Source organism: Aythya marila (genome assembly GCF_965140915.1).
Source record: "Aythya marila genome assembly, contig: HAP1_HAP1_SCAFFOLD_154, whole genome shotgun sequence".
Lineage (NCBI taxonomy): Eukaryota > Metazoa > Chordata > Aves > Anseriformes > Anatidae > Aythya > Aythya marila.
In genome coordinates, this window is record NW_028137218.1 from 1,029,116 (window position 1) to 1,045,633 (window position 16,518).

General features: G+C 56.2%; 1 protein-coding gene across 1 annotated transcript; it reads right to left on the reverse strand.

Moving 5' to 3' along the window:
* Window positions 1–1,955: 1,955 nt before the first annotated feature.
* Window positions 1,956–6,900, reverse strand: LOC309891070 (scavenger receptor cysteine-rich type 1 protein M130-like; the record flags this gene model as incomplete). Its single annotated transcript, XM_082785456.1, has 8 exons — window positions 1,956–2,134; window positions 2,797–2,892; window positions 3,565–3,705; window positions 4,361–4,705; window positions 5,286–5,600; window positions 5,725–6,039; window positions 6,120–6,446; window positions 6,555–6,900. The coding sequence occupies 8 exons, from the start codon at window positions 6,898–6,900 to the stop codon at window positions 1,956–1,958; spliced, it is 2,064 nt and encodes a 687-aa protein (XP_082641582.1).
* Between the last annotated feature and the right edge of the window lie 9,618 nt (window positions 6,901–16,518).

Genomic DNA, 16,518 nt, shown 5'->3' on the forward strand with positions numbered 1-16,518 from the left:
TTTCAGGAGGAAAGAGGGAGCTGCCAGGAGAGCCCAAGCACTCAGCAGGGACAGTGTGTGCCAGGGAGTCAGTAGCACATGGAACCCATAGAGCATGGGCACATCCCAGGTGGAGCCACCCTGAGGTGCTAAATCTGGGTGGAAAAAGGAAAAGCAGAGCTCTGCTACTCCAGGGAACACTGCAGGCATAGGGAAAGCTCTCTGTTGAATTGGTTGTCATACCTCAGATGAAATTTCATGGACTGAATACAGTGAATCACCCCAAAACATATCCTGACATTGGAAGTGAGTTGGACTCGATGATCCTTGTGGGTCCCTTCCAGCTTGGGCTATTCCATGAGTCTCTGACTCTGAAGAAGGCCGGCTATCTGTGCCAGCTATCCATGGCCAAGGAACCACTTGTGTGGGAGGCACTCAGTGGCAGTGCCCCCCACCAGCTGGCTCTGCCTTCCCAGCCTGACCAGCACGGCCCTGCAGAGTGCCCCCACGGCTCCACACACCACAGCCCCCTTGCTCTGCAGAGCAGCACCACCAGCTGGGGGGCTGTGGGCAGCACGGGCAGAGGCTGCAGGAATGGCTGCTCAGGCCATAGTCTGCAAACTTACTGAGGGTACACTCAATCCCATCATCTAGGTCATTAATAAAGGTATTAAACAAGATAGGCCCCAGTACCAACCCCTGGGCGATGCCACTTGTAAAGGGACACCAACTGGACTTAACTCCATTAACCACAACCCGCTGGGCATGGCCCTCCAGCCAGTTCTTCACCCAGAGAAGACTATACACAGCCATGAGAGATGACCCAAAGGGATTAAATAGATGCTCCAGTAGGTGTTCCAGCCCACCATCCCACTACCAAAAGCACCTCCCAGCCTGCAGCAGAGGAGCCTGCTGGGGAAGAGCTGGAAGGCTGTGGGGACCCACCAGCAGGAGCTGGTGCCAAGTCCTGCCCAAGGATCCAAGACATCGCCCTGTTCAGCTCTTTTACCCGATCTTTCTCTGCCTGTGGGTGCTGGGAAGACATCCTTGGGCTTCATGGGGGCCCAAGGCAGCAGAAGGTGGGCACTGCAAGGGACTGTCTCATGGGGCTTCCCAGAGATCCACTTTGCCTGGAAACTGCCTGTGGCTGGCAGGACGGAAATGTCTCTGTCAGTAGGAATAGTGTCCAGGGACCAGGGGCTCTGTCAGCCCCAAAGGCAGACCCCGATCCTGCTGGCTCTAAGATGTGTCCCTTCCCAGCCATTGCATCTTTGAGCTCCTCTCCACTCCATCATCCTCAGGGAGATGTCCAGAAACATGGTCAGGGAAGACTGGATCTGGGGCAAAGCCCCCAGAGGGTTTTAATATGAACAAATACCAACATGCAGCATAAAAACAGGGGAATACCAAGAAGGCAAATACCCATGTGCATCTGCTGACTGCTGGAAAAGGGAGACCAGACAATTCCCTGGCACTCACGGCTCTCCCAGTGGCACTGAGCTCTCCTCCCTCCTGGCTGCACCCAGCTGCTCAGCAGGGCTGGGCTCTGCTGGCCTGGGGCTCTGGAACTCTTGTGCACAGGGCTCTGGTGTCACTTCCTGGGTGTCCTCATGGGGACATGCCAGAGACACCTCTTCAACATCGTCATAGCCCGTGCTCCCCAGGAAAGGTGATGAGGTGTCTCCCTCAGCTCCAGGGACCCCAGCACTTCTCCGGGAGCGCAGGCTTCCCCCTGTAAACATCAAGGCAGGCTGCTGTGGTGGGGCCTGTGGGGTGCCCTTCGGGGCTGTTTATCACCTTCCTCGTCCTCACCAGCCTGAGACATTTGGCCCATTCTCCCAGACCCCACAAAATATCCCAGGACAGGTTCTCCATGGATGGTCAGGCTTTCAATATGGCATGGATTCTCCTAGGCCTGGGGTTGGCACCTAGGAAGTGGCAGTGCTGCATTGCCCTCTCACCTGTGACTGCATGCCTCAGCCCATCTCCTTCCTCTGGTGTCCTGGGCACTTCCCAGTCCCCCTGCCCAGGGACAGGATCCTCCCCAGGGTCAGAAACCTCCCCAGCATCATCATAGCCATCTGCTGGGTAACCTCCGGGCAGGACAGGGACATCTGAAAGGAGAGGGAAGGTGGTGGCAATGAGAAGAGATGTCCTGCAGAGCAGAGGATGGGAGGGTGTGTGGGGACACAGGGCTGACATGCTGCTGGTGTCAGGGTCACAGCAGAGCCTTCATGCTTCCAGCTCTGATGATAACACTCGGTGGCACTGCTGTCTGTCTGGTCTGTGTTCAGAGAGGAGATATGGAGCCCTTCCTCGCCCCCCACCTCTTATCCCTGGGTGTGGCCCCAGACCATCCTCCTCCTCATGTGCCTGGGGTAGGGCTGCAGCTGGGTCAGGGACCCCTCTGAAAAGGAGGCTGCAGAGAGCTGCAGTGGGTGCTGTGGGATGAGCTCTGCTGCCCTGACTGGTGGTCAGCACTGCTGGGGATTGGCACCCACAGAGCTGGGGGTGCATGAGGAGGAGACCAGTTCCTTGGAAAGAGACAATTCTCAGAGGGACTCCAACAGCTGCCCTGGGAAAGCCCTTCACTTAGTCCTTGGTTCAGGGCCAGGCAGAGAGGAGCTATCCCCTCTGGGATGGGCAGAGTCGGTGTGGAGGAAGCTCCTCTTTGGGGCTCAGCACCTGGATGCTCTCCCAAAATCCCCACAGCCCAGCGATTTTGGGGACCATGGGCAGGAGCTGCAGGACACAGCCCTGGTCTGGGGCAGGGAGAAAGGGCCCCGCAGATGTGCCTCCACAGGGACCTGCACCCACCTGAGAGACTGAACCTCGGCTGCTTCTCCCACGCCAGGCTGTAAGCGATCTCCTCGTACACGGCCTCAGCGAAGGGCTCCCCAGCTCTCCCGGAGCCTGGGGACAGAGGCAGGGCTGGTGTGGGAATGGGCAGAGAGGGACAGGACCCCACTGGGCTCCCCCATCCCCATTCCCTAGGCCAGCACAGGGCTGTCCCCACAGCACAGCCCCGCTGTGTTGTGTTGGCACTGCAGCCACATCCCCAGGGAGGGCAGCATCCCAAATGGAGATGGTCTGGGACAGAGTCAGCCTCGCACCATCCCTTTGGAGACAGCCCTTGTGCCCCTTTGGTCCCCAGGTCATATCCCAGTGCAGACCCTGCACCAATTTCCCCATTTCTCCTCCCCATGGAGCTGCTCCATCTCTGCCCCACACATCAATAGCACAGCCCGTGTCCTGTTGGGAGGTGGCTGACACCACGGTGATGGACTCCACTGCCCCATGCTCCTCCTGCCAGTGCTGCCCAGAGCACTGCCAGCAGTGCATCCTCCCCTTCTCACCCAGCCCAGCTCTCACATTTCTCTTCTCACCCCAGAACTGATGCCTCAGGCTCTGGACTCTCTCCACCCCTTGATGTTGTTGCCCCATGGTCTGTCAGTCAGTGGGGCAGCACATGGGGCAGGAGGCAGCACACGGCTCTGTTTCTGTGCCCCAGAACACCAACACCCCCAGCACGCCCAGCCCTGCCAGGAGGCATCTCCCCCCCAGGACCACTGGGGAAGGACCCACCTCTGCGCCGAGCCCTGGCGCTTCGCACCTGCCCAGCCAGGAGGGCCAGGAGCAGGCAGAGGAGGGCCCCCAGGATGATGCAGATGACGACAGGCACCGAGATTCTATCGCTGCTGGTGGTTGGACGGCCCCGTGGGGGATCTGCATGGGCAGAAACATGGCAGGGGCAGCATCAGACAAGGGAGAGGCTGGGGGCAGAACATGCCACTCCTGACCACACAAGGCAGCAGGGGTTGGGGGGGCGGATAGGGCTGGGTGATGGGGCAGCTCCCACCCTGCTGGGTCCATCACAGACTTCTCCCAGCTGCTTCGGCTTTCTGGGAGTCTCACAGCCCAGCAAGGAGCCCCTTCCCCTGGCTGTGGGTCACAGCGTGGACATGGACAGCCCCAGCCCTGGGGAAGGACAGCTTACCTGCTTGCAAGGGGGGTGTTGCTGTCCTGGGTGCAGCTGCAGGGGAGCAGAGGAGCTGGGCTGAGAGGCTGGGGCTGTGGCACCAGGCAGCCTCCCTGGCAAATGACCCCAAAATTTGCCACCTGAATTGTCCCTCCTTTGGGGCTGGGCAGGGTGGCAAGGACAGGGTCCAGCACCACTGCTCTGGGCTGCTCACAGGACAGTGCAGGCAGCCCAGGGGATGTGCTGGCACATCCAGCCCCACTGAGGCTGCTCCCCACCCAACACCAGCCCCCCACCCTGCAGGAACACCCTTGCTCAGGCCAGCAGCGGCTCCAGAAGAGCAGATGCCCAAGACAGCTCCTTGCCAAGCCCCCAGCCATGTCTCCCAGCCCCACTGCTCACCTGAGCAATGCACAGCCGCATCTGCCTTATGCCGGCAGGCACTGCTGTCCCCTGGCTGGGCCCAGCAGTCCTGCAGAGACAGCTCCGTCCCCCTGCACTCCATCAGCCACATGGGGCCCGTCCCCTCTCCAGCAGCAGCCTGGCCCAGGGCATAGACCACGGGGCCACAGCCCAGCTGCCTGCATGCTACCTCAGCGTCCCGCATGTCCCAGGCATTGTCACACAGCGTCCCCCAGGTGCCGCGGTGCCAGATCTCCACTCTGCCCGAGCAGCCGTCCTTGCCTCCCACGGTACGGATCTTCTCCCTGTCTGGGGAGGCAGCGATGTCCCATGGCACCAGGACAGCTGGGAGAGCCCTGCCACGTGAGGGGGGCACGTGCAGGGGCAGCTCCCTACCTGTGCAGCTGGTGGAGTTGGGGCATGCAGCTACCTGTGGCCTTTCTGTCCATGTCCCAAAGGAAAGAGAAGTTGGGCTGAAAAGGGCTGCTCTGGGGGTCATGCAGAAGAGAGCAGAGCTGACCTCTGCTCACACGTCCCCATGCTGCCTGGGTCAGGGCAGCAGCAGAACCCTGTTCACTCAGGGGACATACACGGCACTGCAGGGGGGAACCAAGTGCTCGGCCCCACAGGGTCCCTGGTTCACAGAGCAGCAGGAGGCTGTCCCAGGAGGGGGGACTCCTGAAAGCCCTGCATGGTCTCCTCTCAGACCTTGCCTGCAGTTGCCTCTGCATCCCCCAGGGAGCTGCTGGCAGCCCGGCTGTTTGCTGCTGGTGGACATGGGTGGCTCTGAGAGCTGAAGTCACCTTTGTGCCACCAGCAGCAACAGGGTCTAAAGCAGGAAGTCAAAGCCTCTCTGGGTTCCTTCTCTGCATTTCACCATGCCCAGTGGGCAACAGGACCTGGTGCCTTGATGGCTCAGATTTACCATTGCAGGTGATGTTGGCCTCTTCTCGGCGGTCAGTACACGACTGCGGATGCCAAGAAGCAGAGGGACACTGCCAGAAGGAGCTGTTTCTCTTCCCACACTCCACGTGATCCAGCCACGCAGTGCCAGACATCTTGGCAGAGTTTAAGAATATTTCCCGGTCCCCTTCATTCCCGCAGCCCAGCTCCTTGCACACCAGTGACACCGTCTCGGTGGTCATGGAGTTGGAGCAAACGCTGCCCCACGTCCCGTTGTAGAAAACCTGCAGGCGCCCAGAGCAGCCGTCGCTGTTCTCCAGCCTCAGGGCCATGAACTCTGGAAGGAGGAGAGGCCCCAGGGACATCCTTGGATGTCAGCCACTGATGGCCTTGGCCCTACCTGGTTCTGCCCTCACCCAGCCTAACTGGCCCCAGCTCAAAGCCCCACTCCCAGCACAGACCTGAACAGATGACTCCCGCGTCCTCCTTGTGCCTGCAGTCGTGCTGCCCCCAGGCCTCGGCAGGGCAGTCCCAGAGAGCAGCTTCGGCCCCGGAGCAGTTGACGCCATCCAGCCAGATCTGCCCGGAGCCCTCCCCAAACCGAGCAGAGCCGGCTGCCTCCAGGGCCCCTCCGCAGCCCAGCTGGCGGCAAACGACGGCGGCGTCGGCCAGGTCCCAGGCGTCGTCGCAGACGGTGCCCCAGCGCCCCTGGTAGTAGATCTCCACTCTCCCGGCACAGCGCCCGGCCCCATCTACCAACCGGACCCGCCGGCTCCCTGCAGCAGGGAGAACCCCGACGCTCAGGGGCTGGCTGCCCTCCCAGCCCCACACCTGGGGGACGTGCAGCACCACTCACCCCGGCACACGACCCCCACGTCCTCCATGATTCCTGTTGCAGGGTGGCTCTGAGGCAGGGAGGTGTTGCAGAGGCTCAGGTTAGCCTCGTGCCCTGCACACCGCACCCCACGCAGCCCCACAGGTCCTGGTCCTTGCTCGGCCCTCACGGGGGTGTAGGCTGCCTCTGCCTCTCCGCACTGCAGCTGCCGGCACACCACGCTGGCCTCCTGCATGTCCCACTGCTCATCCAGGACTCTGCCCCACGTCCCGTGCTGGAAGACCTCCACGCGCCCGTCGCACCGGCTCCCTCCGCCCACCAGCCGTACAGACATGTGGTGAGCCGGGCCTGGTGAGAGCAGAAATTCAGCCTGGTGCTGCCATGGGGTGCAAAACTTTGTGTGGCCGTGTCACACACCAGGGGCAAATGGACTTTGCAGCACTGCCCAGCACTCACCTGAGCAAATGACAGCAGCAGCGTTCTCCTGGGAGCACGGCGAGGCCCCCAGGGCAGTCACCGGGCACTGCCCCAGGTGGGCTTCAGTCCCGTCACAGTGGAACGAGTCTCTCCAGACGGGGCCGGTTCCTCTCCCAAAATGCCCTCCTCCAGGAATGGACTCAGCAAAGCCACAGCCGAGGTGCCGACAGAGAACGTGGGCGTCCGAGAGGTCCCAGAGGGAGGCACAGAGGGTCCCCCACGTTCCCAGCACCTCCACCTCCACCCTGCCCTCACACGCTGTGCTGCCGTTCACCAGCCTGAACCCTGTGTACTCAAGGACAAAGGAGGGTGAGAGAGGCCACATTTGTGCTCTTGCTCCCACAGGAGCTGCAGGAGAGGCCAAAGGGACAGCGTGCCTTTCTCCTCCTGCAGCACTCTAATTTTAGGGCTGCAGACCACCCCCTCACCCCACCTGACCCCACCCAGCATAACCCAGTGCCCACCCTGCTCTCATGCCCCCACCACAGCCCCTGTGGGCACCATCATACCCCAAGTCCTTACGTGTGCAGGTGACATGAGTGCCATTGCTGTGGGTGCAGGCCTTGTCCTTGGGGGCCCCCCAGGGGCAGAAGAGGATGGTGGATTCATTCCCCACACACTGCAGCTCTCTGTCCCAGACAGGACCGGCCCCTTCTCCCAGCTGAGCTGCCCCATGGACAGACAGGGCTGTGCCACACTGCAGCTCCCTGCACACCACCTCGGCAGCTTTGGCACCAAAGTGGGAGTGACAGACAGCTTTCCACTGGTCCCTGTCGTGGACCTCCACACTTCCTGAGCAGGGGCTGTCCCCTCCAACCAGCCGCACAAATCCTGGAGCAACCAAGGAGACCTGTGAGTTCCCAGAGCCCTCTGGCACTTCCATGCCCACCTTCCACCTCATCTTTGAGGTGGCCACATGCAGAGCCCCACGGCCAGCCCAGCAGCTCTCCGTGGGTGCTGATGGCACAAAGAGTTCAGGGCTCCCCTGCTGCTCCTCAGAATCCAGCCCAGATTCATGGGTGCCCTCTCTCCAAGCCCCCAGCCACAGGCACTGCTCAAACTGCTGCTGCCCGGAGCCCCTGGGCTGCCCGGCCCCAGACCCATCACTGCAGCACCCACAGCACGTGGGCCCAGAGAAATGGGCCCAGGCACTGGGGGCTGCTGCAGCTGGCTCTGCTCCACCAGGCTCAGGCGAGGTTGAGGAACCCCTTGGAATTGCCAGAGAAGCTGCCTGTTCCCTGGGGCTGCTGGGGCTATTGGGAAGATTCTGTTACATGGGGCACATCTGGGGAGCAGGAAAACGGGGGTCCTCAGGCAGGGACAAAGTGTGGTGTGGACAGGCACGTGCCCAGCCACCACTCGAGCAGAAGGCAGGAGAGCAGGCAGAGAGCAGCCCTGGGCTGACACGAGCTCCTGGTGTGAGGGCAGGCAGAGAGGAGAGCCAGGAGGTGCTGGCACAGCCCCTGGGGCACAGGGCAGGTAGGAGAGGCTGGGCAGTGGGTCAGCATTGCCTGGAGGGGCCATGCTCCTGTGGGCTGGCTTTCATGGGGTGACCCCGGGACAGGAACAAGGTGCTGCCTGCCACCCTGCTCCTCTGCCCAAGCCCAGTGCTCCTGCCCTCTGAGCAGCCCCTCTGCTTTGGCTGAGGTTCTCGTGTCTGCTGGGGGTACAACCCCAAAAGTCCTGGGCCATTGCACGCCCTTCCCTGAGGCTGCTGTTGGCTGGGGGAGCTGCTCTAGATTCCCCTGGCATAGGGACCAGCCTGCCAGACAGGGCCTGGGCAAATGGAAGAGAAAGATGGGAACCAGGCAGCACAATGGGGAAGGGTGAGGGCTTTCCTCTCCCAGCCCCAGGCACCTCCCCAGGCTTGGCTGCTCCAGCTTCAGGGCCAGGCTCAGTGTGCTCCCACAGGGCTTTCCCCAGGGACAAGGGACACCAACAGTGTACAAGTGTCCCTTGTACTCCAGCTCAGAGTAAAACTTGACACAAAGAGCCATGTTCTGGTGTCCACTTGTTGCTTCCTGAGGTCACAGCCAGGTCCCTTAGAAGTGTCCTCATCCCAGAGGTAGGGAACAAGTTCAGTCCTTACCTGAGCATGTCACTCCAGCATCCCAGCTGTGTAAGCAATATGTTTGATCCCATCCCCTGTGGTTGCAGTCAGACAGGGCAGACTCGGTGCCACGACAGCCAACATAACTCATCCAAATGCGCCCAGATCCCAGCCCGAAGTGTGCATTCCGATGAGCTTTGAGAGCAACCCCACAGCCCAGCTGCCTACAAACCACTGCAGCATCGGACATGTCCCAGTTGTGATGGCACACGGTCCCCCACTGGTCCTGGTGTTTCACCTCCACTCTCCCAGCACAGCGACTGCCGCCATCCGCCAGCCTCACCTCCGCAGCCCCTTCAAACACCAACACAGGAAGGGTCAGGAGAGTTTTGAGCCCCACATTGCATGTCCGTGAGGAACCCCTCCCCAGGCAGAGTCACAGGTCCCAGGGTGGGATCCCTGTCCCCATAGGCTGTCTCAGGGGTAGTGGGGGGTTCCTCCTCTCCCCATGGGCTATGCTGGGCTGGGGGTACCCAGCTCTAGCCCTCCTGGGCCATTTGCTGCCCCACAGCCCTCACCACCTCCTCCCACCCAAGTGGCCCCCTGTCCTGCCCATGCCCACCCACACACAACCCCCAGCCCTGCACAGGGCTCCCACTCCTCCCCATCCCAGTTTCCCCCAAACAGACCCATGCCCCTTGAGCAGCTTCCATTACCCATTGTCTGCCACAGGCACCTCCCAAACCCACCATCAAACTCAGGATCTCCTGTGTCCCTACAGAGCACAGAGTTGATCACAAGGATACCAACAGTCCACATCTCTTCCCCGTCCCTGCTGTCAGACTGGCCCCTGTGCTTGACCAAGACCCCCAAGAAGAGCACCTCTCGGTGCAGATGCCCCAGTCCCCTTCCATTAATGGGACAAAACCTGCCCTCCTGCAGTCAGTGTTTCCCCAGATCCCAGGGGCAGGGAACAGCACACAACCCCCCTGGGGCATCCCTGCCATTGGCTGTGCCCTGGAGATCACCGAGGGCCACCCTCATTGTCTGGGACTCCTCCAGATCCAGAGGCACAGTGCTGGGGAACAAGGGGTCGCAAAAGGTTACCCAAAGACAAGGTGTCTAGAAATGAAGTCAGGCTTGGGCTGCCAAAAATATGGGAGATATGAAAATGGATTACCCCTCCCACCCAGACAGGCACAGATTAAAGAACAGAGCTGAGAGACTGAGAATCTTCTGCCACTCATTTCAGTGGTGCCTGAAAACAACCCCACTCCCAGAGAGATCCCAATGGCCCCACTGCTGTCCACTGTCCCAAGGCTGTGGAACAGAGAAGCTGGCACTTACCTCTGCAAGGCTGCACCCAGAGGAGCAGACACAGCACCCAAGGGGGCAGGAGTCCCTCTGTCCCCATCCTGAGGCTCCTGTCCTGACAGCACAGCCCTGCTGCTGGAGTTCCTGGGGACCCACGAGGCAATGGAGATGATGGGAGGGCAATATATCTGTGCAGATGCTGTCCCAGCTGCAGGAGGAGCCAATCGAAGCAGCAGGCACCTTTTTAGACGTTATCGGCACTTATCTCCCCTCCGACGCAGCCCAGCTCTCCAATGAACTTCTCCAGCGCTCTTCATGACCATATATGAGGGACGGCTCCGCTGCGGGTCTCACGTCACTGCGGTGGGAGATCATCGTGGGGTAGGGCTGGGTGTGGGGGCAGATGGATCTGACACCCCTTGCAGCCTGCTGTGGGAGCACAGAGCATCTCCTAAGCTGTAGCATCCAAGAGCCCAAGGTGCGATTGTCCGGCTGTCTCTGCGCCATGGGATCCAGGGGACTGGTCCTGCAGTGGGGCTGTGTCAGGCTGGGAAGGGACCAGCCCCTGCCCCTGCTACACCCCCCCCGCTGTGCTGGCAGCAGCAGCTGGGAAAGGCCCTTGGGCAGGGCCAGAGCTCCATGCCGGGAGCGCTGGCTGTCCCGTCCCTCCCCAGGGAGCCTCCTGTGGGGTCCCGGCAGCAGCCAGAGCTGGTCCAGGGTCTGCCCTGGCAGCAGAGCTGCAGCCCAGAGCCTCAGGCGTCTCCCTGGCTCTCAGCGTGTCACCCAGGGGCCGTTATTCCCCGCGGCGGGTCGGGAGCTGGAGCCTGCCTGCCACTGCAGGTGCACAAACCACAGCCCACGTGACATGGCGCCCGGGCAGGAAGACGGTGGTTTCCTCCTGGCCCCGTGCCCAGGCATGGCCCTGTGGTGCGTCCTCACAGCTCCAAGCCTGGAACAGTCCAAGATGTGTTTGGATAATGCTCTCAGACATATAGTTTATTTTATATATATATATACAAACACACACATACGTATATATATACATATTAGTTATTTTTATATAAAATATATATTTTAATAAATATATACAAAATACACATTTTACATATACATTATTATATTATATTGGTATATATTATATTAGATCATATATTGTTATATATTATATGTATTATTTTATATTACATATTAGATATTATATTTAATACATGTATTATGTTATATTACACAGAATTATGCTGTTATACAGTATTTTTTATTATATTAATTATATTGTATTATATTATATTTTATATATTTTATATTTTATATTACCACATTATTTTATTTTTATTATATTATTTTTATACATATTATAGATAATTTTTATTTTATAAATATATATCACAGAATCACAGAATTTCTAGGTTGGAAGAGACCTCAAGATCATCGAGTCCAACCTCTGACCTAACGCTAACAGTCCCCACTAAACCATTTCCCTAAGCTCTACATCTAAACGTCTTTTGAAGACTTCCAGGGATGGTGACTCCACCACTTCCCTGGGCAGCCTGTTCCAGTGCCTCACAACCCTTTCAGTGAAGAAGTTCTTCCTAACATCTAACCTAAAACTCCCCTGGCTCAACTTAAGCCCATTCCCCCTCGTCCTGTCACCAGGCACATGGGAGAACAAACCAACCCCCACCTCGCTACAGCCTCCCTTGAGGTACCTATAGAGAGCGATAAGGTCGCCCCTGAGCCTCCTCTTCTCCAGGCTGAACAAGCCCAGCTCCCTCAGCCGCTCCTCGTAGGACTTGTTCTCCAGGCCCCTCACCAGCTTCTCTGCAGCCCTTCTCTGCACCCGCTCAAGCACCTCGATGTCCTTCTTGTAGCGAGGGGCCCAAAACTGAACACAGTACTCAAGGTGCGGCCTCACCAGAGCCGAGTACAGGGGGACGATCACCTCCCTAGCCCTGCTGGCCACACTGTTTCTGATACCAGCCAGGATGCCGTTGGCCTTCTTGGCCACCTGAGCACACTGCTGGCTCATATTCAGCCGACTATCCACCATCACTCCCAGGTCCTTCTCTGCCTGGCAGCTCTCCAACCATTCCTCTCCCAGCCTGTAGCTCTGCTTGGGGTTATTGCGCCCCAGGTGCAGGACCCGGCACTTGGCCTTGTTGAACTTCATGCAGTTGACCTCAGCCCATCGGTGCAGCCTATCCAGATCCTCCTGCAGAGCCTTCCTACCCTCAAGCAGATCGACACACGCACCTAACTTGGTGTCATCTGCAAACTTACTGAGGGTGCACTCAATGCCCTCGTCCAGATCATCGATGAAGATATTAAAGAGGACCGGCCATATTTCTAGATTTTGTAGTTTTTTAATTAAATATATATTTTTTTATTTTATTTTTGTATGGTGGCTGGAGTTGGACTCACTGATCTTCAATTTTTCCAACTCAGGCTATTTCATGATTCTGTCCAGCCCAGCTCCAGGTGATGCCATAGCATCCTCACCTGCCATGGGCCTGCTCCTGACCTGTATTCAGACAGCAATGACCTCAAAAACACCTACACACGTTCTTGGCATGTTCCAGGCCTGCCAGCTCCTCAGGCACCAGTGACCTCACAGTGATTCAAAGATCAAAGCCAAAATTTCTAAGTGATGAAGTATCCCTTATTGTCAGCGCTGGATGCACGGGGGATCCTTCCACCTAACGTGCATGTTCGAAGCAACAAACTATCTCATATTTACACAGCAAAACAATGAAGATTCAATTAATGCCTATACATATTCATTACCTAAACCCGCCTACTCTCGCTTTGTATGCTAATTAGCTTATCAGTCCTTGCGCTTGCGCAAAGCCTCCCAAGAATTGTGGGCTGGGGTCTTTGGGAGGAAGACCATAGGTCTTCCTCATGATGTACTTTTCACCTTTTGCTAATGAATGCCAAGTTGGCTGAGTCAGTTGTTTTCCAAGCTGCAGGAATGCCGAGTTTGCTCAAGTTATCTCAAGTTTCAGCATAACAGAAGGTCGACAGATAGCAAGATATCGTATATTTTGTTCTCATTATATTTTAACTACAAGATTTATTCTATCCTAGAGTTTATACAATATAAACAGGTACCTGTACAATCCATGGGCCTTGCCCTGACCTATCAGCTAATTGGTCACTAATCAGCTCTCCACAGACCCTCACAAGCCATGTGCTTATTCCTGGCCTACTGGCTTCTCAGGCACCAGGGTCCTCACAGTGTCTAGCCCGTCACAGGCCGTCCTTGCTCTCTGCCTGTCAGCTACTCAGGAACCACTGGTATCACAGGAACGTTCAGCTGCCATGGGCCTGCTCATGGCCTATCAGATCTTCAGCTGACAGTGACCTCATAAGCACATATGATCTATTGGAACAGGTCCCTGACCATGATGGGGTGGGGGGCTGTGCTGGAACTACATGATCTTTAAGGTCCCTTCCAACACAAAATATTCTATGATTCTGTGCTGCATACAAGGGAACAGTCAGTTTCCTGGTCCTGCTGGACACCCTAGTTCTCATGCAGGCCAGGATGCCATTGGCCTTCTTGGCCACCTGGGTACACCACTGCCTCATGTTCAGCCATCTGTCAACCAGCAGCCCCAGGTGCTTTTCTACTAGGCAGCTTTCCAGACACTCTTCCCCAGGCCTACACCACTGCTTGGGGTTGTTATGACCCAAGGGCAGGACCCAACATTAACCATTCTTGGACGTCATGTGATTGGACTCAGTCCATCAATCTAGCCTTTCCAGATCCCTCTGCAAAGCTTTCCTACCCTCAAGAAGATCAACTGTCCCACCTAACTTGTCATCACCTGACAATGTACTGAGGGTGCACTTGATCTTCTTATTCAGATCATCCATCAAAATAGTAAACAAAAGTCGACAGAGTACTGAGGCCTGGGGAAAGCCACTGGTGACCGTCCACCAGCTGGACTGAACTCCCTTCACTCAGACTCTTTGAGCATAGCTATCCAGACAGTTCTTCAACCAGCAAACTGTACACCCGTCCAAGCCATGAGAGGTGTCCTGGTTTCAGTTAGAACAGAATTAATTTTCTTCCTAGTAGCTGGTGGAATGCTGTGTTTTGGCTTAGGATGAGAAGAGTGCTGATAACACCCCAATGTTTTAATTGTTGCAGAGCAGTGCTTATACCAAGCCAAGGACATCTCAGCCTTTTGCTCTGTCCTGCCAACAGGCAGGCTGGGGGTGCAGTAAGAGCTGGGAGGGGACAGACCCAGGACAGGTGACCCAAACTATCCAAAGGGGTATTCCATAGCATCTGACGTCATGCTAAACAATATATAGGGGTGGCTAGCTAGGGGGAGGGGGCCGGACTGCTTTATATATTATTATTATTATTATTATTGTTTATATTATTATTTATATATTATTATTATTATTATTATTATTATTATTATTATTATTGTTGTTGTTGTTGTTGTTGTTGTTGTTGTTGTTGTTGTTGTTGTTGTTGTTGTTATTATTATTTTCCTGTCTTATTAAACTGTCTTTATCTCAACTCACGGGCTTCACTTTCCATTTCTCTCCCCCATCCCAGAGAGGGAGGGGGGAGGGTGAGCGAACGGCTGCGTGGTGTTTAGCTGCCAGCCGGGTTAAACCACGACAAGAGGCCAGATGGGTTGTCATTCTACAGGGCCACTGCTGCTGAGTCCACACTGAGAAGATGTAGCTCCTTCTATTATGTTTTTTCTAATGCCCTGTGCTCAGTACTTTCAAACCAATTAAACATGGATTTGATGCTTGTGATGAGCTGGTGCTCAGTTTGTATTCCAATTGCTTACTAGTATGTATCGTTGTTGAGTTTGTACAGCACTGGCATTCTTACATTCCCTTTTGTCTCTGTTTGCTTGAGTCTGCAGTGTCAACGGTAGTTCAGGAAGACTGGAGGGGTGGCTGCAGGGAAGTATGAGGTTGCATCAGTCATGGTGGGACTTTGGTATGCCTACGCAGTGCAGTGACTCAAGCTGTGACACAGCCAGGAGTTCTGTCTTTTGAGGGAATCCCAAAGGTAGATCGTTCCTGAAGGGTTATGCCATCCTGAGTCCTGTTCTTGCCTGTGCAGAACCTGTCAAATGGTAAACTAAAGTCTGTCCTCATAAGAAAGACCCCATCCCTAGGGGCTACCTAGGAGTTTGCATCAAACCCCCTCCCTCCCCCCTACCTCCCCCCCCTCTCCCGACACACACACACACTCCAGAGGAACAGGGACTGTGCTACCATGGGCCAGCTCTGCACACCCAGGCCTTTCCTGACTGGACACGTTGGGTGACACACACCCTGGCCATACCAGGACCAAGAGGAAACTTTGGAGATACTGCAGGTTGGCTCAGGGCATGTGCTAACCTTGCTCTGGGCTGGAAAGCTCCCCAAGGTGCTCAGTGCAGTATTTCCAGCCTGTGGAGTCCCAGTACAGCTACTCAAGTGAATGGGTTTCCAGTGCAGCTATCAGAGGGAGCGGGGATCTTCAACCACATGCCTTGGAGGAAGAATGTCACATGTCCCAAAAAACAGCTACTGCAGGGCTCTGGTGTGACAGTGGACATGTGTGTGTTTATGTATATGAACAGAAAGGACCAAGTGCCAGGTACTGCAGGTGGGGTGTGTGTCTGTGCCTTTTCCAGACCAGATGCACATGGGGTCTGCAGGTATATTCACCAGCAAAGAAACTATGTCCCAGAGAAGAATGTGGTTGGCCCTCACACCAACCGCTGTGGTACAGTAGACCTGCAGCAGCTTTGTTCAGGACCTCGATGGTGTTACCTCCTGTCCTGAGAGGTATGTGAGCACTCAGATGATGTTCTGCAGAAGAGGAGCCTCATCAACCCTCAGGGCCACCTGGATAGCCAGAGAATGAGTGTGGGAGTACTGGGCAGGCCTGAAGCATGTCTTTGTATCATAAAGATTTTATTATTATTATTATTATTATTATTTATTATTTTTTCTTTGAAGCAAAACAGCTTCAAAGAGAAGCAAGGCATGATGTAGAGACAGTCCCGTGGAGATCTTTGCCATGAAGAATGGTCCGAACCTCCTGTGACGTGCAGAATGTCCAGCCCAAGGGTATGGGAAGTCAGGAGCAGGCACAAGGCAGAGGTGTTTATGGGAGATCCTCCTGCCAGCAGTGAAGCTGGGAGATGCTTTGGTAGGACTTCCTGTGCTCTGAGAGGAAGAAGTCAATTCCTGTTGGCAGGAGGTTTGTGCCGCTCTTCAGGTGCACCTCCCCTCTCCTTTACAGCCACTGCTACAGATGCTGTTGGAAAACTGTGAGTGGCCTCGGAAGAGCAGCTGGGAGAGGCAGCAAGGCACAGAGGTGCCAAGGGCACAAAGGGTGCTGAACCTGCCCTTCCATTGGCAGCAGAAGGAGCAGGACACAGCAGTGGCTGGTGGCTAAAAGAGGGAAGTCCCCAGAGCATGGTGGTGGCATCTGGAGTCCAAGCTGGCTTCCCAGCAGATGTTATATTCCTCCCATCCGAATGAGATGGAGGTGCTGATGCAAGGGAAAGCACCATGCTTTCCCAAAATCTGCTTCAGCACTGGAAAGAG